We start from the raw sequence: 24,109 nt of genomic DNA, 5'->3' as shown, positions 1-24,109 counted from the left end.
AAATTGCTGCAGGGATAGCTGTGGAGTGAAACATCTCAGTGGTCTGTATTTCCACATTTCCTATTAATTAGTTTGGGATATCAGCTCTAAAACTTAATGGCAGTAATCTATTGATTTATTGATCACTTTAGTAACAGAGTAAGGATTGGAGACAGAAGATCACTGCCTTTGGAAGTCTGGTTGTTACCCGGGAAACAAATGTGGAGAAAAATGACAGACAAGATTAAATTTCACAGCACAAGAAGGATACAATCTGATCCAGATATATCAGTAAAATGACTCAACAATGCCTTAGCAACAAGATCTCGAACTAAAAAAAAATAAAATAAAAAAAACCTGCTTGCTGCAAGCCCTCAAATGTACTGCCAGCTCAAATCTAAACAGTTGCTCCCCATTTCACACCTCAAAACACGACATCTGGCTCAGAACCCTAAGACAAATACCCCAAGTAAGCACCACGTAGCCACTTTCGCCATTCCAAAGCACCGGGTAAGCCTAGGCCGGGTAGCCCCGGGGAGGCACTCACCGCACCAACACAGGGCACTGCTCTCTGCTCACTGCTGCCGCGGTGCCCTGGCACACGTCGCTGCTCGGGACGTGCATGTCGGGGCCACAGCCTGCACGCCCACCGTCGGGGGGTACCCGCAGTCCCAGCAGCGCAGCAGGGGTGCAGAGCGCCAGCCTGTGACAGCCAGGTCGACGTCCTCCACTTGGGCAGTGCTAACACCTTCCTAAGCCTGCCAGAGAGACCCCCGAATAAAACCCCCGACCTTAAACTGAAATGCTTCCCACAAAAAGGTTAATGCTTACTCCTGCTCATCTTCACACATCTTCCTAATGGAGGTTAGTTCTTTTAGTTTTCACACACGGACGCTTCACTCACAAGTGGCAAGCAGTACATGTACTTGAAGTGAAGGAAATGATACTGTAGCCCATTTCAATGTCATATTATATATTTTTGTAAGCACCCCGCTAGCTTAATTCTTGGATACTTGGACATGTACAAGCAACGTCGAAGGAGTGGTTAATCAATTCCCCAGCCTTTCTGAAGATATTAGTGTTTGATTCTGCAAGAATTGTGTATTTCTATGGCTGTATGTAGACCCAAGAAATATTTGTAGGCATCTTACACATACGTTAATATATACTCTATCTCAAACCTCAGCAAACAAGAATTTTGAACAACTGTTTAAGACTTAAGCTCTCTTCTGTCTTCTTTTCACGTACTCTGTTACACAGAATTTGAGATGTGAATCTTGCAGTGCTGAAGGGACAGGATTTTTATACGGAGATAATCTCTCCCAAATGCCTTTAAAAGCATGCACCAGTACCTACTTTCCTTTTACTCACTAACATCCCAATGACATGCTTAAAATCACTGCCCCTTGGACCAGCTAACAGTAAGACGCCAAGGTCCCAAATGCTGAAAGAAGCACAAAATAGCCTCTAGGTAATTTTTGTTTATGACAGATTTATATAAACAGTTTCTAGGCTTCTGCTCCAAATATCGAAGTAGTTTCTAGCACCGAAACACCAACATATTTTACAAAAATCACTTCCATATGAACTCATTGTTAAGTCATAACCACCATGCCTGTAAGCTTCCTTAGAGACTGAACACTCCTGTTAAGTTAGCCAGCCGTGGATAATTTCATTTTTCTGCTTTTAAAGAAAAGGTAGTAGGGGCTCTACACCTAGCAAGCATGTGTTGCATGCTTTTGTACCAACTTATTTCCAGAAATTCTTTCTTTACAGGTGAAATAACCATTCCTTGCTCTCCAAATGAAGAAAACACTGTATGTCAGGTCTTCCCAGAATAGATAAGGATGCCCTGGATCAATGCCAGACAGAGTAAACTTTGTGAAGATGGATTGTCACTACTCTTGGCATATGTATACCTAATTTTTTGCCTGAACAGGACAGGATAACAATGCAGGCATTTTATTTTACTTGACATGAAATAAGACAGTATTCAATGGAAAAACTGGAGGAGAAAAAGGTGGCAAGCAAACAAATTTTAAAGAGAATTTAAAGAGTGTATTCTAGCACAAACACCAGGGACTTTAACCCTTCCCCCCCACACCCCCCACCCCCCCCCAAAAAAAGTGTAATATTTTCTGTCTTATTAGCTGCAGGCTCATGTCCAAGCAGGAAAAGATGGGTGTACCTGTACGACTGCATTGGCTGTATTTATCTATCCTAAAAAGGAGATATTTTTTCTTGTGATACATATTTGCAGGAGTGTCAGAGAAACAGTTTCCAAAATTACTTTGACAGAATTGAGGAATGGACCAGAAATGCAGGTGGGAGTGGAGAGATGAAGTGACTCTAGCTGATCCTGCTAACTTGCGGTAGAAGGATGACAATTTTTCAAGCTTATTCAACTACAACAGTGAACAAACACAACAACTGGGAGAAAATCTGAGTTTCCAAACATCCATTTTTATTCCTGTGTTTTCCCAATTTGTTTTTACTATTCACAGCAGCACAACTAGTTTAGAAGGGGTCTGAACATAATACATTACACACTCTTTAAAATTCTACTGACATTCAACTGTATAAAGTTAGTTATGTTGTCTAAAACAACCAGCATGCTTTTCAAAACACAGTTACTTAAGCTGATACATGCTGTCCACAAGAATCATATCCTTTCATAAGCCTATGCAGAAATCAACTTCAGCAAAACTCATAATCCAAGGATATGAGTCACTTACACAATGGAACATTTAAAAATGGGTCCTTAAACTTCACTTTTTTTTCTTTTAAACTTTGTTTGCATAGCTTCAGGAATCTTTAGGGAAAAAAACGAATTTAGAAACAAATGGAATACTTCCATTTGAAGTATTTTTCATTTGAAGTATCTTTCCAAAACCAATGGAGTATACTCCATTTGAAGTATCTTTCCAATAAGATAGGTGAATTAGTTTCAATTTTGGCACTACATACACTCACTTCACTTTCAACTCTGTATCCCAGCTGAACCTTTAGGCCATCAGTAATGTTTTTTCTACTGCCTAGCATAAAAGCAGTGCTCAAACTGATGGTTCAATAAATCTGCTTCTAGTACCAAATTACACGGAGCATTCAGACATCCCCATAAAGTCATTCTACAAGACACATGCTGTTCAATATTTTCTGAAAACTAATGTTAGATATGCAGATGTGTATTTGTCTGAGCACAAAATTGCTTCATTTTTGGTTCAACAACTATCGCTGATGTTGCAAAAGGAAGGTTTCCATAAACTATCGCTCTTCTTATCCACTGCTGTAAAACGTGACAGGTATTCAAGATAATCTGATTTAATATAAGCTAATTACTGTTAGAAACTCTTATGGCCATTTATACTGTAAACTAGTTTCATAAAAAATTTTGTAAAAGCCCACTTCAGCCAACACAATAGGTCCAGAGGTGATTCAAAAACCTTAAAGAGGACAGCGGATTATGGTAAGGCTTTTAAAGACAGAGAATTGTGACACAAGATAAGTGGCACTACTCATCTTGCTTTCTTCCACTCCGAAGAGTCAAGGGTATTGAAAGTGCAAAAAAGGGGACAAGTAAAAGGAAAGCAATTTTCCAAGTTATTTCCCAAGTAAAAGGAATAGAAAGCTAAAGGTTTACTCACATAAGCATTTTCTCCTATAGTTTCTAATTCAGTGCTAAAAATTGTTGGGAAAATTTCAGATAGAAATGGGTAAGAAAACAAAACTTATTACAATAAGAGTTTATGTGTGTTTAGTATTGCTTTGGTTAGCATAAGCTTACAGATTTGTTAAGAACTCATTAACTGACAGAAAGCTTGGCCTCTTTTCTCTCACTCCTAACAATGTCATTGCCAAATGGACAAGCAATGTTACACTTTATTTTTAATTCTACCTTTGCACCGTCTTACACAAAACCTCTCTAAAAAGTTAGCAGTAAAACAAACGTTTGAGAACCTTTACAGCAACAAATATAGAATGTAAATATTTCCTCCTTACATTATCTGCTTGACAGCAAGGCTTTTTTTTTTTTTTTTAAGTGTAAAAAACCCCTTTGGCATGGCAGCACAAAATTTCAGAAGGAAACAGTTTTGAGGTTTATTTTACCTTCCACATTTGATATTGAACAGAAGGGTTTTTTTGTTGTTCTGAAAACATAAAAAATATGATCAATGAAAATGTGAACAGATACACTAATTTGTTGGATCTCTAATTGCATTCTGTCTAGGAATCCATATTTAAGTAGCAGAATACAACTATAAAGTTAGAGGTTATATTCAGAAAGGTTCTTCAAAGCTTGCTGTTTATTTTGGCCTTCAACCTGAATTTGGAATAAGGTATGTTTATTATATCAAGTAGCAAAACAATAAAATTTTCCAATTATTAAAATTGTTCCCTACTTGAAAATTTGAAAATTTCCAAGGGAAACAACAAAAGTCACATGGTGTAACGGAGCACAGACTTTCTAGAAAAGTAAGTTTGTAGGTCAATCTACAACACAGAATAAAAAGTAATACTGAATGCGATGAAAAATTCTAGGAGTGAGTAAAAGTAGGGATTTAAAGTTTTAGTTAATTGGAAAAAAAATTAAATTCATGTTGGGTATGATTTTCACTAGAGATAAGTAAATTTGAAGAATACCTTATTTGCAAGTATGTATTGACTATTTACATAAGTTGTTCAATACAAACAGAATACGCTGCTTAAGAAATGCTTTCCTCTGCTTGTACCCCTGTTCTTACACGAGCTCAAAGGGTCTGCAGAAAGTTTGCCACTGAGGACTTTTCCTCAGCTTACGGCAACACTTTTTATTGGAAGCGGCGCCGTCAATGAAACTGCCACTGCCAGCAGCAGAGCTACCCCCAGCACGGAGCACACAAGGACAGCAGCACCATCATCACCACTGAAAGCTGTGCTCCCAGCCCCACCCCAAGAAGCAGCTCATGACCCCCAGGGACACAACCATGCCTAACCATGCCACAATGAGCACACCATCAGCAATGGTCCTGCAAGCAAGCACCCCACTGGTGCAGCAGCCACCACTGGCGGCCCATACCAGCACCCCATCAGCAACAGAAGCACCCAGAGAGCCAAAGCACCCCCACAAGCTCTACACCAGCACTACTGCCTCAGGCAGCTCCACCAGCACCGACTCAGCTAACCATCAGCAAAAAACACATTGGCAACAGCAGCAGAAGCAAAACCAAGAGCCCCGCTGGCACACGAAGCGATGGCAACAATCTGACCATGAAGGCCAACATCCAAACAAGACCTGCTAGCATCAGCCAGCGCCACAATGACACGAGGACTCAGCACCCGACTTGGCACCAGGGAGAACTCCGCAGACCGTGGCAGCGCCATCCCGCCGGTGCCAAAACCAGTGGCCCCTGATGCCAGCCTGCACCTCAACAGTGGCACCAGTACCAAAGGCAAGGGCACCACCAACCACAGCTCAGAGAAAAGGTGTAACAGCTACAGTCTCGGCTTTCAATCCTGATTTGATTGCACCCATCAGTTACTTGTGAGCACAAGGACTCTCCTTTTCTTATGAAGTCTGTGAATGACTTGTAATAGTGAGTACCATACCTAGGGATGTTGAACTTCCCGTCCTCACTCCACAGATTTTAAAAGGCTGTTACTTAATAACTAAATTTAAAATATAAGTTTCAGTTATATTCTTACTGTAGTTGCACCTTCATTGCCTTGTTTTATTTGAATTCCACACAGATTAAATATATATACTTTTTTCTTTTAAACAGAGAATTGTGACTTATTTGTAAACTGACTAATACTAATCTTGGGATACTCTTCCCAAATTATTCAGTACTGCAGCATACTTCACTTGTTCTTAGGAATGACTACCTTCCAGAGTAGGGAAGACTTAGAACTTTCAAAGTTTTACCGTATTGGAAAAATAGAGTCTTTTGAAAAGTTCACACTTAAACATCTGCTTTTCCTATCACTCCAGTGATATTTCCATAGATCTCAATCATTTCTAAAAACATGGAATTATTTTTCACTTAGAACATATTGGTCAAACTGAAGCAACACTATGGTGATTACTATATATAAAACTTCTAAATAATTGTATTACTCTTTAAAATGGGATATGGGGACTTTTTTCAGGAGTTTTATTGCTTATCTTAGCTTGTTATTAATTTTATACTTCATAATATGAAGATGCTAAAACCTCTGATAAAGGATTAATAGTAACGTGGTGTAGATGTAGTTTACTTGAAACAGTGAAAAAATAAATAAAATTTAAAATCGCAGGTATATTTCTGCAGGTACTCACATATTCCTAGGTGGAAGAACTAGTTCTGATCTAGTTCTGATCACAATTCAAAATTACTGTCACCAATATTCAGCAAATAAGTTACTTTCAGAGTCTTGTTTGCATCTCTTTCATATATACACTTCATACTTTAGCTTTTACAGGTTTATTTTAGACAGGGGAGGTGAAAGATTCCTTACCGCCGAGCAATGTAGTAGAAAACAGGATTGCCAGCTTTTGATGTCCCAGCTTGGTAGAAAATATTTAATGTTTTCAGTGCTTTGAACTCTTCTTTTTCATGTACCTGATGCCTAAAAAGCAGTACATGACATCAGCTTTTCACAACTGCCTTAATAAAACAAAAAACCCAAACACTGTTTATTTGCATCTTTAAACAGAAACATTAAGTTCATAAAGTCTTGAACCTCTGTTAAATCACAAAAGCTACTGCATTCTGATTTAATTCTCAATTTAATTATTGAAATTAAAATCTTCTATTCACAAACCTAACAGGTGTACACAGAGCCACCCTTTTAAACCCTCCTTCAAAATGAAAGCTCGAGTCTTAGTAACTACTTCCTTGCTGAAGTAAGAAAACCCACAATGAGCTTCCCCTCCACAATAATCTCATTACCTTGTCATAAATTCTTCAAATTTGGAACTAGTGAGATTTAAACTGGACCAATGCGTATCTGCCACAGGTTTGTGCTCAGGTGGACCCAGGTAGGCAAGAAGAGTAGCCATTTTGTCAAAAGGTCGTCTTCCAACAGCCTTGTGGTCCCTAGAAACAGCATTATTACTTAACAGAGAAGTCTTTATTTATTCAGCAATTCCTGTTTTGCTTTTTTTTTTTTGTTTTATTATTATTATTTTTTGCCTAGTACCCTTCCTTACCTTGAAGAGGTTACATTTCCTTTTTAAAATTAAAAAATGTGTTCATTGAAGAAATTAGAAAAATGTGTATTATGCATATCAATTTTTACAAAGATTGACAGACAAATATTCACTTGTACAGAAGGCTGGCAGCAAAGCAGGCAAGAAAGATCTTAGACGTGCACCCAGTAATGAGTTGTCGGTAAGACAAAGAAGTATCCAGAGGTAAGATTTTTTCAGCCACCAGATTCTTCTCAGTAGTAACAGCAAAAGCATTTGAATATAATTCAAAATATTCACTCCCCATCAGCAGCTCCCTCCATATTTCTGAAGTTTTACCTGTTGCTGGAAAGGTACTGGCCAATTTTCTCCTGATTGTTCCACAGCAACCGGTGCAAAGCAAGTACGTTGCCATCACTGATGAAAGACAAGCTGTGATTGACAGTGTCGCTAGCTGGGCAGTCAGAAGCAATATCGAGGAAAAACCTAGAGTTGAAAAGCAGCGATTGCCATAATCGTGTAAGGGAAGTCTGCCACGCAGACCCGATGCAAGTCAAAAGCCTGCAAGAACACATCTCCACGTACAGCATACATGACACAAAATTTTGCAAAAGATTCCAAAGGGCCTACCTTCGTGCTGCATCAAAATTGCTTTTTACAAAATCATTAAAAGGCCGCATATGCTCTTCTTTTGTAAACAGGACATGGTTGGCAATACTCTGAAGTATCTAAATAATAAAAAGATGGTAGAGGCACATAAAGGCTTAATGTCTTAACTGTTATGACTGCCAGTATAACTTTACTATCAGAAATACCCATTTTAACTTGTTGTGAAACATCAAAACAAACAAAAAAGGCACACAAGCCACCTATTACAAAGTAATTTCTTTTACATAATTCTAAATACTAGAAAAAGATTTCACTTATGAGCTTTACTTGGGTTTAAACCAGGAAAAGAAATCATCTTTCAAAAGCATGCTTTATTAAGGGTTAGTATTTTTTCTGGAAATCACAAACAGGTGTAAAGGCACATGCCTATTTGAAGAAAATCGTAATTCCTCAACAATTAAAACTAGATAATATACATAAGGCCACAGAAGTTGTACAGAACCATTAAGCTCCCCCCACGCCTTTTTTTTTTTTTTTTCCACAGGAAGTAATACCAAATGGTACCAGTCCTGAGATGGAAGATAGGAAAAAAGCTACTTCTTCAAAACTTCTATAAACCTCATAAATACCAAGATATTCTCACTACTGTTGAAGTTATGTTGGTTTCTTTGTTTTTAAGTAATGCTATGATCTATAAACATAACACTGCAATTTAAATAAGCGTGATCTTTGTTATACAAAACTAAAATGTTTAACTAAATTTTCTCATTCTTGTCAATTGAAGAACAGAATTACTTCAGGTAGAACATACAATATGGCCAAATAAAAATATACACTGATTCACCTTTGACATCAGTTTCAATCCCCTTTCAATTCTTGGTGGAGGCTTTTTATCTAAAATCCCTGCCTCGTAAGGGGAGACAATCGCAGGATTGATGAACCGTAGGAACATAGCACTTCCAACTGCTCCAATGCTGTTCTGAGGAAATCGCTGACTAACAACCTATGAAGTTGAGAATTATAAATAATGTATTCGCATTAAAGAAAAGGCAAAGCAATCTGAGAAAAGTCCTGTACGGCAGTCCAACTTTACATATTCTTTCCATAGCAAACAAGTTCAATAGATTTGAGTAGGATTCTCTTGGCTTTATAGGTCTTGTATTGTAAGACAATCAAGAAAGAGAAGGAAAGAAGAGTAAGGGGTGAGGGGGCTATCCAGACACTGGCGAGGCTTGCTTCAGCTTTCATACAAACTTTCTTGCTGGGGTGAAATTCCTACAATAGCTATTGTACAAAACTAAGAAAGTAAACTTCAAAGTTGCTCACCAGTTAATTCCAGCCACTGACAGTAAAGTGGACAAATGCCGTATGTTCACATTCAGGCATACACAGCCTTCCAATCAAACAGATAATTCTTTTTAAATTCTCAGGTCTTTTATTTGAATAACTATTTCAATATTACTTTCAAGGCCCTCTCCATCAACGTGAATTACAAGACTTAAAGTTTCAGCAGTGATCGAAATTTGAGGGAGGAAGATATTTGAAGAAATACTCTCCAGATCCATCGTATCTCAACAGATTTACCAAAGAAGGAAAGACAGAATGATCCAGAGCGAAGTAGCCAGTGTCTTATGAATATTCAATACCTATATGTATATTTTTGTCCAATTATCAACTAATCATAATGTCAGATTCTACCATTTCACAGAATAAAATTAGCAAGTTTCATATATGAAGTTAAATTGTTTAAATAAGACACAATTCCCAGCTTACTATACTACTTCAAAACATAACTAGTGCAATCTCAAATCATGCTTCTTAGAACAGATAAAGCCATTAGCGCATACATGTCAAGAATCATTATGGTTCGGTAGCAACTTCAATCAAGTTATCTTGCAATGCAATTATTTATAATATTTTCTTGTAAAGTATTACTTTGCACACAGATTTTGCATTTCAACATGATACTAATCTGCTCAGTTATAGCAAAAAATATGGGAGTATTTAATAGAAGTCTAAATTTCCATTCTGCCTCAGTATTATTCATACATTATATTTTGAGGTCACTGTCAAAGAAAAGGGTAAGCCTTAGCTTATAATGATACCACTCTATCACAATATATACATCTAAACTCTTCTTTAACACAGTAAGTTTAAATGGGAAATCTGCTCATCTTCCGTCAGTAAATAAATAGAAATGCTAATTTTTATTGCTTAGTCAGAAGGCAAACAAAAGAAAATATCAGAAATAAATCATAGGAGCCTTTTTTCAGCAAACCATGTGTTAATTGTTCTTCTCCCAGGATGCAAGCTGAAGTCATTTTATCTAGCAAAGTATTAAAGCAACTAAACAGACTCAGATTTTTCCCCAAACCAAATATTTTCCTTCTCCATTTTATTTTTTTTTGGAAGATGGTGGTAAGGGTAGAGGAATCAGAATATTAAATGCTAAGCTGTAATGTTAAAGATGTATTTTTGTTTACTCAGATAGGCACACAGAGAATATTTTAAATATAAAATAATTCCAGTGTTAATTGAAATGAAAGCTATTTTGTGCCAGAATTAGTAGAATGATTTTACAGTGAGTTCAAATAGACTGAAGTGAAGATGTTTTGAATAAACAGCAAAAGATTTCTGTTGTGGTTTGAAAGAAATGGCTAGTAAAAAGGTCTCCAAACTTACTGATTTTTTGTTTTCCTTTTTTTCTTTTACGGTAGCTTTATTCAGTAGAGAGTGGCAAGTTGCCTACAGAACAGAGATGAGCACAAACAGGTCACAGCACCAACTACATACAGCAACAAAAAACCAATGTTGACTTGTACATAAATTACACAGTAAAATGTAACAAACATAACCAACAGAAAATGAAATATATAAACTAAAGACTGATGATGGAGGTTCTATTCCACATTTTTTTATTATATCTTATTTACAAAGCACTAAATACAAAACAAGCAAATGTTGCGTTTCAATCATTTCTACTATTTCTGGCTAGATTAAAAGTCAAACCACATTAATGTGCTCATGATATACAATATTGGGCATTAAATCGCATATTCAGCTTTCAGACGTATTTCACCATCCCAAAGTAATTTTAATAGTAGAAATAGTAAAGTGTTATACCTTTGATATACACATTACTTTAAAAATAAATTTAGAGTTTTAAATCTTCCCAATGTTTCTCTGTGTGTCCTTCAGTTTAGTTAGATCTGTGATTCATCATGGTTAATTATTACTTTGAGAGCTAAACAATAACATAAAATAATTCTGTGGAGAATGGAGGGAAAAAAAAGCCAGCAGATCTACATCTAATTTATTATAGATTTCCAAATTTAGACATCTGACTTGATTATGTTCATTTCAAGGCAAAAGGACCCACCACAAAACATCACATTATCTTGTATTTTACAGCAGGATTTGAGCAAAGATATAGTACATCAGCCTTATGTACTGCAAAGAGGTAAATTTTGCTCTTGCAGCTCAATCCTACGTCTTTCATATTAGCTGTACGAATAAACTAGCATCACTGAAAAGCCCTATACTAAGTGAAGCCTTGAGTTCTATCAATAGAAAGCTAGCAATATTTAGCTGTTTGAGAACGAGCACACACCAACAGTTCATATAAAAGCTTTAGAGAAAAGAACTGGAAGAAAATTCTAACAACTTAAAAATGTGACAGTAAAAAAGCAAGCCAGTGAAAGCTATTCCACCAACCAAGCTAAATTTAAACAGCTCAAATTTATTCAAGACCTGTTAATATTTAACTGATGTTGTCTTTACAAACTTCTGACTTTGTGTAACTTCTAGAAAGAAAGAGTTAACTTTGGAAGCATTCTTATCTGTACTCTATTCATCAGGCTACTGCATTTAAAGGAAGTAAAATTTCCATCCCTCTTTATTAAGAAAAATCATGTAAATTACCCTTTTAACTGAAACAATGTAAAGGCAAAAAACAATAGAATTGATATGCTCCCACAGAAGAATCTTTGAAAACCACCCCATTGCAGAGTACGTTCCAGTAACTCCATTTCACGTCAGAATTAAAAATGGTTTGCATAGGAAGAATTTTTAGCGAAGTATCACTGCAATGGATCTAAGTCTGATGCACCCTAGCAACTGCACATAAAGCAATTCTAGGAAAATATCCAAGACAAACCACCAGCAAATAATGGAAGCAACAATCAAGCACACACGGTATTTTCAGTGACACATCCACTTGCAGCCAGTGTCTGCAAGACTGACCATCTGATCCTGAAGGAAAACCAACCTGCCCGCCTCGTTTCCCTATTTAACACACACGCAAACCCAAACGAAAAAACCTTCCACAACCTGGATACAGCCTGTTAAAACAAGAGTTGGAAAGAGAGCCAGATGACTTGAGAAGCCATTTACACCAGCTGTTACAGCAGAAACAAAAGGCCAGCATTTGCACGCCTAATTCCTCCCAACAGCTGAGGACAACAACCCAAGATCCACAACAGTCCCAACATGATGCACTGGTCTTCACTTCCAAGTTCTGAAAATCACAACAGTATTCACTACAAAAATTATTAATAGCTTCTAAAACATTAACAGTGCTAAGAATAATGATTAACATTGCACAGAATTTTTTTGTACTACTCATAATTAGTTCAAAGTTTTGTTTCTCTAAGACACGGATGCTTTCACTTTCCGCAGCGATCTCCCACATGCGGCTGCGGTTGATGATAGCTCCTTTGCATGCCCTCCTTCCAAACATAGCTCAGAAAATCTGTTTTCCTCGCTTTACTTCAGACCCGAGATACAGACTTCATGGCAGAAAGGCCAACAATATCTCTTCCAGAACACGGAGAGACTGCAGCTCACAAACTGCTGTGCACAGCCCTTCCGTGACAGCCTCCTCCAGAAGGACAGCAAACTGTATTTCCTACAGGTTCTTCAGGCAGCAGGAATATCCATCCCCAACTGGAATTTTAGCAGCAGCTACTGGAATTTTAGCAGCTAGTTTGGTGCCACTGAAAGCCATACAGTTTTGTTGTTGTTTTCTGTACAAGAATCTTACAATCTTTTAACCTGTTTTTCTATAAAAGATGTAAAGTGTAAGACTGTGTCCACCTGTACTGGAAGACCGAATATTGCTGGTGCAGTGATGTGAATAATAGATTTCAGAGACAATTTTTGGAAAAAATTACTGCAGAAATAAATACGCGTGAAGGAATTGTCTCGATTTTCATGCAGAAAACAACTACGTAAAATCAGTAACTGCACAAGTAGCTATTTTGTTCATAAAATTGATGTTTACTAGAGGTATAAAGTTAATAAGTTAACTTTATATAGGACCAATTAAAGCAGAAATAAAACAAACAAGTATAATGCTTCTGTATTCAAAACACGGTTTTGCATTCTGCCAACCCAACAGTTTTTTGTTGTTTTTTTTTTCTTTTCGCTGCCTTCCCTATAGAGGGCCTGTGTGATAAACTGTTGAAAGCAACTATAACCATTACCTCCATAGTTAATCTATAGTTTCCCACTGAGATGATTAGGTCTGAGTTCTTAGCTATGATTCAATTCCTTAAAAAAATAACATTTTAGTCACCTCCTAACTGCCAACCCAAGGCCTAAAACACCATTTAGTCCTTCAGCTTAGATCCCTGTTCTTAAACAAACCTCTTGACAACATTCTTTAAGAAATGCCCACTATGCACCCTTTACTAGACCAAGATGCAAACTGCTAGAATTGTAAAAACAAACTCCAAAGTTTAGGGGCAGGCAACCATTGCAGGCATACCTGGTACAAACAATGGCACACACTGCGAAGTTGTGGTGGGAACTCTGAAGAAGAATTAATGATTGCATGAAAAAATTTTTCTGTCATTTGCAAGAGACTCCGCTGGTTCTCTTCAAGGCTTTCTGTAGGCTCCAATCTGAAAGAGACCCATAAATGTATAACCAGCAATCAAATCCCACTGACTATGCTTATATTTTCAGTAGTAACCATATCCCACAGGGTAAATAAAAATCTTACAGAAATATTTACAATCTTTCACACAAAAGATTCCATCAATATTTTAAATTACGTAAGTGACAAATACAAGGTCATTCAAAACTTAGTAATAAACAGATAGCTGTAAGTTGGATTCTCTCCCATCATTCCACACTAAGACAAGCGTTCATAATTCCAAGAGGCCTGCATTATCAGTTTGATGATGGTTTCTGTGAAAGGAATTTCTGAGATAGACACAGTTGTTTGACAGCTAAACTATTAAAAATAAAGCCTATCTTTTGGCAAACTACTTAAAAGAAGAATTCTGAAAATTTTTCAAGAGTTAAAGAAAATTCAAAACAACAGAACAGCTACTAAATCCAAGTCTTGAAGTGATATGAGAAATTAAAGCAAAAAAAAAAATTACAATATGCATGCATTCCAACTTGCTTCTGTAACTAACCCAACGACCTAAAGCAGATGCCTTCTGGTACTAGTGGAAAACGCCCACATTAGTAGCCTACAAGAAGTACGCAGTAGCAAGTAGGAGAAGAGGTTCTGTAAGGACTCTCTGTCTTCCTTACTCTCTCAGGGCTTAGAGGACATGCAGCAGAACTCATCTCAATGTGTTGGACAGCTCTGTACAATTCTCCCTGGGTATAAGGACTGTTGGTAGATACAATGAATGTGTCTGGTGAAGTGAGGAGCAGAAAGGTATGAAAGTATGAGAAAAATATTTACAACAAGGAAAAGGAAATCACAATGACTGGGAGACAAGTCTATAAATACTTTTGTTCCCCCCTGCCTTGAATCTCAAACCTTGTAGGATCCACCTCAAAGCTAACATGCTGCCATTCGGAGGACGTGATCACAGTCCTTAATAAAGGTTCCAGAAGCTTCTGCAAATATGTAGCACCATATACCTATTGAAAAAAGAAAATCAGAATATGTGGCCAGATTAACAGAGCAACCCACAGGAACACTCCAAAATTCTGTACGTTATGAGAGCCTGAAAACACTCGATTTGTTTTGGCATAAGCCAGATTTCTGTAAAGCTGGTGTTCTGGAAGACTCACTTCTGAAACACAACTGTGATCAACTTCTACCAGTATTTTATTTAATTTTCAATCTAGAGAAAATGATAGGTCAACTTAATAACCATAATAACCAGATGGAAATCCTTCTTAGAGCCCACTGACTCAACAACCCAGCTCCGTTTGTACAGCACTACACAACATTTTAAACTGAAATGAAAGACCTTGGAATTTGTCTTCTCCTCTTTAAACAGAAGACCATTAGAAACCGTCTTCAAGCTGGTACTACACCCCAAATCACTCATGTAACTAAGGTAGTCATAAGTTTAAAAAGACTTATTATGATTGAAGATTATTTAGGACAAGACTTCGAAGTAATATAAATCTGTAAATATATTTAGCTGTTTTTATCAAGTAACGCTTTCTAAATATCTAATATTTGTCTGTTTAAATGTACAAATCTTGCAAACATTTTTTTTTTTACTGCAATCAGTTTTCTTCACAATACTGAATACACAGACCAATCAAGATGAAACATTTATTGCCTTGGAAACTTTCAAGAGGACTAACTGCAAACTTGAGCCTAACTGGTTGACTCAGGAAGTCTTGGCAAAAGGTTAGTTCCAGAAGGATTTGTATTTTTCAGTTGGGCCTGAACATAAGAGATCTACAAGTATTATTTCAAACACTGAAAGTTTAGGGAGTTCTGCTTTTAAGAAATGCATGTGAGAGCTAAGAGTAACTTTAACTAAGTCCCAAAGGAAACTCATCACTATTTTCATCTGATTCATTTACTCCAGTGCTTAACACCATAGACTCATAGCTTTGTATTTTTATATTACTAAACTTTTTGTGTTACTGATCTGTTATGTAGCAGAGAGAAATGTTAGGTAACATACCTTAAAACAGAAAGTCATTATTTTACTAGCTAAGCTATTTCCTCGAAAGAGCGTCTGCATGGAATCTGCTAGTTCAACTTCCTTTGAAAACATATTCCAAAGTAGCTGGTAGAGCAAGTGACGGGAATCAAAGAGTGTGACCAGGACACGAGCTAGCTCATCCTTAAAAGAAGCAGGAAATGGTCATCTGAGCAGTGAGTCAAAGACTGTACTAATGCTTTAAATTTGCTATGGAATCTTGCATGCACAATCTTGTTTTAAATTTTCCCTATGCTACTGTTTGCCTAAAAATCTCTCATGACAACCACTCATGCAAATTCAAAATGGTTAGTCCAGACAGATAAGCATTTATTCTGCTGTGTAACAAAAAACAATTCATCTTGTTAAATCTGAGGAGTACATACAGTTCTGTTCGTCTGCATTACAGCACACAATTTGTAATAAATAACATCAACCAAAACAAATGCATTTATTATAATAATTGTATATAAAATTGCTCCCAGGCATTAACTGAAATTTAATATAAAACTACTGTTGATAATCACGATCTCTTGCAGCTGGATTTAGTATACTTTCTGAGAATATACTAAGAAAGGCTAGTTATTACGAAAGGTAGGTCTAATCTCTCTTTAGCAGGCTATTCTTACACCCCCAAAATGTTTGACCTAATTATTTTAAGTCTTATTATTTTCAAAACACTTAGGAAATAAAATGTATGAATTAACTTACCCACTGAGAACAAGGCACCACATTGGCTAAAGCCATAGCAATAGGGAGCTCCCCCTGATCGCCCATCATTGTAACCAACTCCACCAATCTCTCAAACCGATCTGCTAGCACTGTTTCTGCTAACGTATCAAATTCTGTTCCCTGCTGCAGAATTTTGGTGAGGACTTCCATAAAGGTAGCTCTTGTTTGGAGGTCTTTATGATAGCCCAGGCCTGATAAAACAAATAAAAAAAAAAACCAAAAACAAAAACATAACTACTAAGGAAAATGCAAAAATAAATCAAATACCAATGTCTTCATTATGTATTCATTTATGCATAGCTTTATCCAATTACTTTACCTATGGAGTGCATAAGCCCACTATCCACATTTGCATTGAGTAAATTTGACATAGCAAGAACAGTGCAGTGTCGTAGCGAAGCTAGTCTTCGAGACATTCCACGTTTCCTGCCACCAGTTTGTGCACTTTCATCTTCAACTTCACTACAGTCATTTAGAAGGTTCATAAACAGTGTGAAGTATCTAAAGAAAAAGATAGACTTGGATAGTTAAAACAGATTCTGTGAAGGCAACAGTCTGGAAAGATTTGCATACAAAAGCAAATAGACCATAAGCCTCCCAAAAAATCCCATCCCCCCCCCCCAAAACTTCCCTGTAGCACAGTCTAAACTTTCAAAGAACACGTTGTAAGAACTAGGAGGCATTGCCCTAAAAACTCATATATAAGTCCCACAAACAAAGCAAACAAATTCCACCGGTGTGCCTTTACAAACAGCTGTCTTGAAAGAGATTTTAAATTTCATGGATGAAAATGCAATTTCAAACCCAGCTAATCCCTCCCACGAACTAAGGATACGTCTGTATTAAGGGGAAACAAAGACAAATTTAGTAGTTATTTTCTAAATGAAAATGTTTCCATAAACCTATTAGGCAGAGATTTATGAAATGGCATCTATACGAGGTAATCTCTACTTCTGCTAGAAGAAAAACTTAGTTGGTAGTAAAAGTCATATCTACTAAGTGCATCTACTCTGAGACGCTGTATAGTAGAAATAGTTAAAAGTCAGTGTTTACTTAAGAAATAACTGAGATTTGGCTTCCATCAACTCAACACCATCTCCTTCTTCAGGCTGTAATGGAAGCCCAGCAAGAAGAGACACCACTGCTTCCATACTCGCTTGGTCCAAATCTCTGAAAAAAAGTTTTAAGTTTTTAAGAATCAGTTGTTAAACTGTTTCTTAAACCTTTTTTAACCTTTAAACTGTGTCCATCAGGAAAATAGCAATCACATTCTGTGGTACAGGTTCAAGCAACACATTATTATAGGACTACTACTAAAAAGAAATGTTTTCACTAAAAAAAACTTAAGTATGAATTCAACACTATAATCTTTGACAATTTTATTCTTCATAATGTATCATATGAAGACATAGTTCTAGGAAATAAAACAAGCAACTCTAACACTAAATCAGAAATAGCATTAAAAAGATTTAAATAAAAATCTGTACATTTTAAAAGAACCCTCAAGAGCTAACCATTAAATACAATTTTCTTGCTGCTCACAAAAAAATTAAGTTTCAATTTTGGTCTTTTCTTTAAAATTACTACCACTACAGAAATTCCACATAATCCAACTGATCTGTGGATATCAAATGATATCTGGAACACTGTTAGCAACTTTAGAAGCAGTTTATTAGTATCCTTTCTTACCTTGTCAAGCATTTTACATCCTCATCTGTTGCTTGATTAGATGTTCCCATAACCCAGTCTGTCAAATATTCTACCATTTTGTTTCTGTGAATTAAATATAGATACAAAAACGTAAAACTGCTAGCTTTGTTTTTCTGTTTTTTCCCCTAAATAATAACCCACATCCCCAAACACACCTACTACTGTTTCCACTTACTATTACAAATTCATATTTGAACCACCAGATACTGAAGATTAACTGAATTTTATTGTACCAAGTAATACCCCACTCTGTATCATTTTTTTTACACACGTTCAGTATCCCCACATTCAAAATAAAATTATAATGCAATACTAGATTCTAAACTATTAAACCTGAAGACAAAGTAAAAGAAATAAATATACCATCATAAGTTTTCTTTTTCTTTTTTAAACATGTAACCAAAATTATATTTGTCCACACTACACTGCCCTAGATGTTTTATTATGTCTAAATTGCTTTCTTACCTGAATTTCATTTCTTGGCAAAACGAAAGGTCATCTCTTCTCTCCATCATTACTTCTACTAACTGACAGAGCTTAGTTTTTATTTGAATTGCATGTACCAAATTTCCAAGCACACGCACATACCTGAAGATAAAAAGCAAAAAGTAAATACTTCATGCTGTACAAAACGAGGCCCACACATTTGAAATCTTTTCAGGTCTGTGTCATAATCTACACATTGGCTGACAATAACTGACTTGCATAGTGGGTTAGCAAGTGTTTGGGCTAATGTTTTTTCCAAGTGAGCAAACCAAGCCTTACATCAGCTGAAGACCAGCACCAAGTTTCTTGAGGTCAAAAAGGTTTCCGATTGGCATAAAACCGAACAGAAACCTGCCCTTCATCTGGTTTCTAAACACTAACACTATTGTACAGAAAAGAAAGCAGAAATGCTTCCAGGAAAGGGGGTGAGGTATGGAATGGTTGGTTCTGAAGAAAGGAAGTCTACTTTACGCTATCATTTAAGTAATCTTTATGACTACTGAAGTTGTCAGAACAGTAAGAACAGGGATCAACTTCTTTCTCCATGGGTGAAAGCAGAAAAGATATAAAACTAGAAGTGTCTACTTCACTCCATAAACATGTAACTTTGTACAGAAGGTTAACCAGGTTTCTCACCTAACCAGATTTAGCATCATTGTCTCAATACTAGCTTGTCCAAGATGTTCTGAGCTCCCTTCTGTATGATTGTCAAGCAAATTCTTCATTATAGCAATGGTTTGTTCTACAAATTGTGTGTTGGTCTCAGTTAACAAAACCTATGGGAAGAAAGTTTCTAGTGTTAACTTCCTGTTTGCAGTTAACTCAAAAAAAAAAAAGTGTGTTTTCATCAAATACACTGCAGAAAATCTAACAGACAAATATTTTTCTAGAATCACCTAGTCAGAAGAATTCCAATACATATCGACATTAAATATGCCAACACTACCAACCTTAAAGATTCTGAGAACACTCTCACAAGTTCTGTACTCTGAGAGTTTACTAGGAATTCAAGAATGTTTTTAATTACTTTATGCTAAATATAGCCTGGAATCAAATATGATAATTGTATGACGCATGCTCTCAAATACAATCACGTTTGCAGTTTTTTTTTTTGTAGAAAACATGAACAGATAACCCATTTCAATTACCTATGTGAAAAACAAGACCGATAATTTTTAAAATACACAAGTGAAGGAATATATCAACAGTTTACCTGTCCTTGAGAATCAAAAAACTTGCTGATGGTATTCTTCAGTTTGTTAAACAGCATTGGATAAAGTGCTGGACTCAACTCCAAACCCACCAGATCTTTAATATTAGTCCGTATTTGAAGTCCCACTTTCTCGTGGTTACAGACCATCAGAGTCAATAATCGATCTATGAATTTGCTAACAGGAGTCTCTGCATTTCCCTCAGTGGATACCATAGATATCATGGAGCCCTTACGCTCATTGACTGGGCCCATAGGTGGACTGTAGGTTGCTAATCCTGCATTGCTACGATGCTGTAGGCACACTCCTCCAAGGGCACATAGGAACCCCGTCATGTTGATCCATTCCTGAAGAGAATCTGTGTCAGACAAGTCTATGGAACCTCCCCCACTAACATGCGACATTCGTCTCTTAACAATCGTTTTATGAAGACTTTCAGTAACCTGAAAAAGAATGACTGAAGATGAAATCTTTTCAATTAAACATAAATAATGGATAGAGATCAGAATTTAGAAGTATGTCATAACATATCCCACCATTTTAATTCCATCCCAACAATTTACTAAGGTTTTCATCTTACAGTATGAACGAAAATCGATCCAGAGGAGCTATTTTTATATAATTTGAAGAAACAGAGTTAAAAAGGGACTGAAAGGGGTTGCCTAGATGACTCCCTGTTATGTAGTAGGAGAAAAATGTATTTAAGTCATGATAGTCAGCAGCTTTTTTTTTCTTAGAAAATTTCCAGTGAAAGAGATTTTATTTCTCTAGTAGTATTCTGGAGTTTTCATTTTTTTTTTTTTTCCAATTATTAAATTCAGCTATCTCCCTTACAGCAATTTAAGTCAAATTTTCTCTTGTTCTCTTACCAGTAAGCACAGAGGACTTAATTTCTGGAATATTTTCATGGAGCTTAAGTCCTCCTATACAACTCATTTTCCAGATTAAAATGAAATTTCATAAAATACATATGCTTAAATAGTTACTCTGAATTTCTACAGGGTTAAACCTAAGGAAAAATTCATAGTCACCTGCCCATCTTCCATTTTGGTCTTTGGATAGTTAAGGATTAGTTTTGTAGCTTGTTCCCATTTTGCATGTGTATCCTCCCAGGCCTAAAATAAGATATATGAAGATTTAAATTCAAAACTACTTGTAGCAACAGTCTTTTCTGCGTTCAAAAAAAAAAAAAGAAAAAAAACACATATGAAATGGACAGAAATTTAGAAGAAAACTTACCTCTGTGTTGCCTGCAGTTGGATGTTCAATGCGTCTTAATAATGCCATCACTCTTTTCTGAAGAGCTGCTCTCCCTACAAACAAGCACAGAACATTTATCAAACAAATTTTTGAAAAGCCACCTACATCAAATATGAGATAATTGAAAGTAATTATTAAAGAGGAACATATCCCTTAAAGTGTTTAGAAAGATTCTCCTTGTTACACTTTTAAATCCTCATGAACAGTTACCCAAATTCCCTACTCTTTCCATCAGTTTCAATGGCTAAGATATTTCAGTGAAAGCAGGAGTTACAACCAAATCAAGAATACAAACTTGTTTAAAGAACTCAAATCCAAACAAGTCTTATTGTACAGGTAGAAAGGCATTTTCCAAGACTCATCATTCTTACCTGTTGACATCATATTGCTAACAGATGCAAACTCCATGAAAGTGTTGTAGTTTGGCAAAAAATTATGAACTGAAACTTCATCTACTCCACATCTGATATCTGCTTCTTCACACAGGTGACGGAAACAGGACATTGCCACAAGGACTGCCTCAATATCCGGGCTCCACAAAAACATGTATAAAGCGACTTCCAATTTTGTTTGGGCTTTGCGACAAATAGGTGTTCCACTGCATCCTGCTGTACTTTCCTTGGGAAACACAGAATTCCAAATTCGGTAATATTGCTTAGGAATATGGCAATTTTCTTAATCCAAATTGTTTTTCATACCTGCTTTCATTCTAGTAGAAATAAACAATCCTAACCAACATCTGAACTCTACTGTATATGCTGTTGCACAAACACAGTGGCAAGAAACTGCTCCTTCCACAAAGATAACCACATACTTAGCAAAGTCTTATTGACAACAAAAAACTGTATGTTAAAAAAGAGAATGAAGTTTTTGGCTCATAAAAGATGTTCTAAATACCCTCTTCACTTTTCCCCGCAGCTAAACACTAGACTTGTCTGTCAAAGGGTATACTTTACTGAAATGGTTGACTTTATGATCTTTCACAGTTTATTCAGACTGGATGCAATACATTGAAAAGTGAGATTTCAGATTTATTAGCAACTGACAAATATGAAGAGATGCTGTATGTGATCCTAAGAAAAAAGGATTCACCAACTTTTTAATGTGAAAAAAGTAAGTGCAACTTTCTGAAACTCATTACTAACCAGCGTATTAGATTCAAAACTTATGCATGTTACAGCCGATTATTGACCAGAAAGAGAACAGTAGCACATAGTAGTATGCCTTTTCCTCCTCAGAAATAATAAATTATATTTTTAAAAATTACACTCAGTGATTTAATTTCTACTTGCACATAATTTTTTATCCCTAAATGTTAATAATTATTATTATCCTATATTACTTACTATGGAAGAATTCCCTTTCCCTCTCCTGAGGGTGGCTCCCGGAGTACAGCTTTTCATCTCCTCATGGTCAAGAGACATTTGACTAGTTCCACCTCCAGAGACATCATAAAGGAAGAGAAAGTGACAGGAACTCCTGTCTGATTGCTGTAAAGAGAGGAAAGAAAAATAATTAATCACCTTATCTTTTAAAACAATGCAGTTCAGGAACTGTTGTCACTAAAGTAAAAAGCTCGTCAACATTTACACAGCACCTTTCACATAGGTGCTCTCAGAGGGCTTTATAAATTTACCCATATTAATGGTATCTTAGAATGACATTTCCCCTTAAGAAAGTAAACTATTTTGAGAGTCATCTTCAAAACATATCACCTCGATATAAGCACACCATCATGCCTTTTTCTTCCTTCCTTGGGGCCTCCCAAAATCCCAATGGGCTTCTTGGTTTTTACTCCACAGAATATATACCAACATAAACATAACTATAATTTAAATGCAATTAAGTGTAAAGAACTACTTTAGTTCTTTAGTAGCTACTAAATCTCTTTCCATCATAAAAGAAACCTTATAAATAAAAGCAGTAACAAAACAGAGATCAATTCATTTTAATGATCCCAAAAGATCGGTGATAATGTTTACTTACTTTATTTTTTAGAAGAAATTTATTCCTACAGATGAGAATCTCTCGCAGCCATTTGAGGATTTCTGTACTGCTGAGCATCTGATGACTGGTTAGTTTCTTGCAGATATAAAAAAGCATTTGTGAACTGCAGCAAAATGAAATTTAGCATTAGCTTTATCATCTAATAATAAAATATCTGATAAAGGTATTACTACTTTTTACATAGAAATAGACAATGAGCATGAATATCCTACAGATAAGCTAGCATCTTCTTTTAAAATGTATAGTAGATATAATATAGGTGTGTACTTTAAATGACAAAACCCCTCTGACCCTTCCCACCGCCCAACTGGCCTCTATAGTTCCCTAGAGGAAGTTAAGCAATTTGGGTACTTGTTAGAAGTCCAGACTCCAGGGCTGTCGATTCAGAAGTCCTCCATTTATCCACAGAACAGATACAGCACAGACAGTGGCAGTACAAGTTTACCTACACTGCTCTGATAACGTGTCACAACTCTGTTCTGGAAGGAACACATCTAGGGATGTTCCTTCTTCATATCCATTCAGGCCTCACACTCTCTGTTAAAACTGCCAAAGGGTCCAAATTAGTGTCAATTTTAATGGGTTTTTCCCCCAGCCCGAACAGACCACAAACTCATTTCTACTACTAGAAATTACAGTAATGAGTTTTAGTTATTGCCCATCTAGGCAGGACTCAGCCCCCAAACTAACCCAATAATAAGCCCCTTGAGCCACATTTAGCAGTCACGCAGGCCAATTTGTTGATGCTCGTCAAAGTGTTCCTTCTAGACTTTAATTCCCTTTCTTCTAAAACAAACACCTGTACCAAATCAGATTAGATCACCAAATATTTTTCTTAAATTGTTTAGCTCATGCAATTCTTAGAATTCTGAGTTACCTAGTTTTTTGGTTCAGCTTTTTGTGTAACTGATTATTTTGGAACTTTTTTTTTTAAATATTCTCCAAGAAATCAACTGCAACAGCTGCTGTGATGTTATAATAAGCAAGATGACTTTAACCAATAAAAATTCCTTAGATACATAACAAAGACAAATGGAGACCACAGGTCATGGCAA

General features: G+C 36.3%; 1 protein-coding gene across 3 annotated transcripts in view; it reads right to left on the bottom strand.

Moving 5' to 3' along the window:
- The window catches only part of NF1 (neurofibromin 1), a 98,380-nt gene that overhangs the window by 46,518 nt on the left and 27,753 nt on the right, over positions 1 to 24,109 (bottom strand). For 2 of the 3 annotated variants that reach the window (XM_083806097.1, XM_083806095.1), the window contains exons 16-36: positions 23,034 to 23,157; positions 22,394 to 22,537; positions 21,419 to 21,665; positions 21,027 to 21,100; positions 20,819 to 20,902; positions 19,790 to 20,230; positions 19,213 to 19,352; positions 18,556 to 18,678; positions 18,070 to 18,153; positions 17,434 to 17,550; positions 16,700 to 16,881; positions 16,360 to 16,571; positions 15,631 to 15,792; positions 14,517 to 14,620; positions 13,503 to 13,638; positions 10,418 to 10,480; positions 8,580 to 8,738; positions 7,757 to 7,854; positions 7,466 to 7,612; positions 6,888 to 7,034; positions 6,454 to 6,564 (exon numbers count right to left, since the gene is read on the bottom strand). In XM_083806097.1, the coding sequence (XP_083662223.1) occupies positions 6,454 to 6,564; positions 6,888 to 7,034; positions 7,466 to 7,612; positions 7,757 to 7,854; positions 8,580 to 8,738; positions 10,418 to 10,480; positions 13,503 to 13,638; positions 14,517 to 14,620; positions 15,631 to 15,792; positions 16,360 to 16,571; positions 16,700 to 16,881; positions 17,434 to 17,550; positions 18,070 to 18,153; positions 18,556 to 18,678; positions 19,213 to 19,352; positions 19,790 to 20,230; positions 20,819 to 20,902; positions 21,027 to 21,100; positions 21,419 to 21,665; positions 22,394 to 22,537; positions 23,034 to 23,157 (3,099 nt within the window). The remainder of the gene's footprint in view (positions 1 to 6,453; positions 6,565 to 6,887; positions 7,035 to 7,465; positions 7,613 to 7,756; positions 7,855 to 8,579; positions 8,739 to 10,417; positions 10,481 to 13,502; positions 13,639 to 14,516; positions 14,621 to 15,630; positions 15,793 to 16,359; positions 16,572 to 16,699; positions 16,882 to 17,433; positions 17,551 to 18,069; positions 18,154 to 18,555; positions 18,679 to 19,212; positions 19,353 to 19,789; positions 20,231 to 20,818; positions 20,903 to 21,026; positions 21,101 to 21,418; positions 21,666 to 22,393; positions 22,538 to 23,033; positions 23,158 to 24,109) is intronic. The other variant, XM_083806096.1, reaches the window with a different exon arrangement.

The sequence above is a fragment of the Anser anser genome, assembly GCF_964211835.1.
Source record: "Anser anser genome assembly, chromosome: 20".
NCBI lineage: Eukaryota > Metazoa > Chordata > Aves > Anseriformes > Anatidae > Anser > Anser anser.
This window is presented reverse-complemented; position numbering and strand designations above follow the sequence as displayed.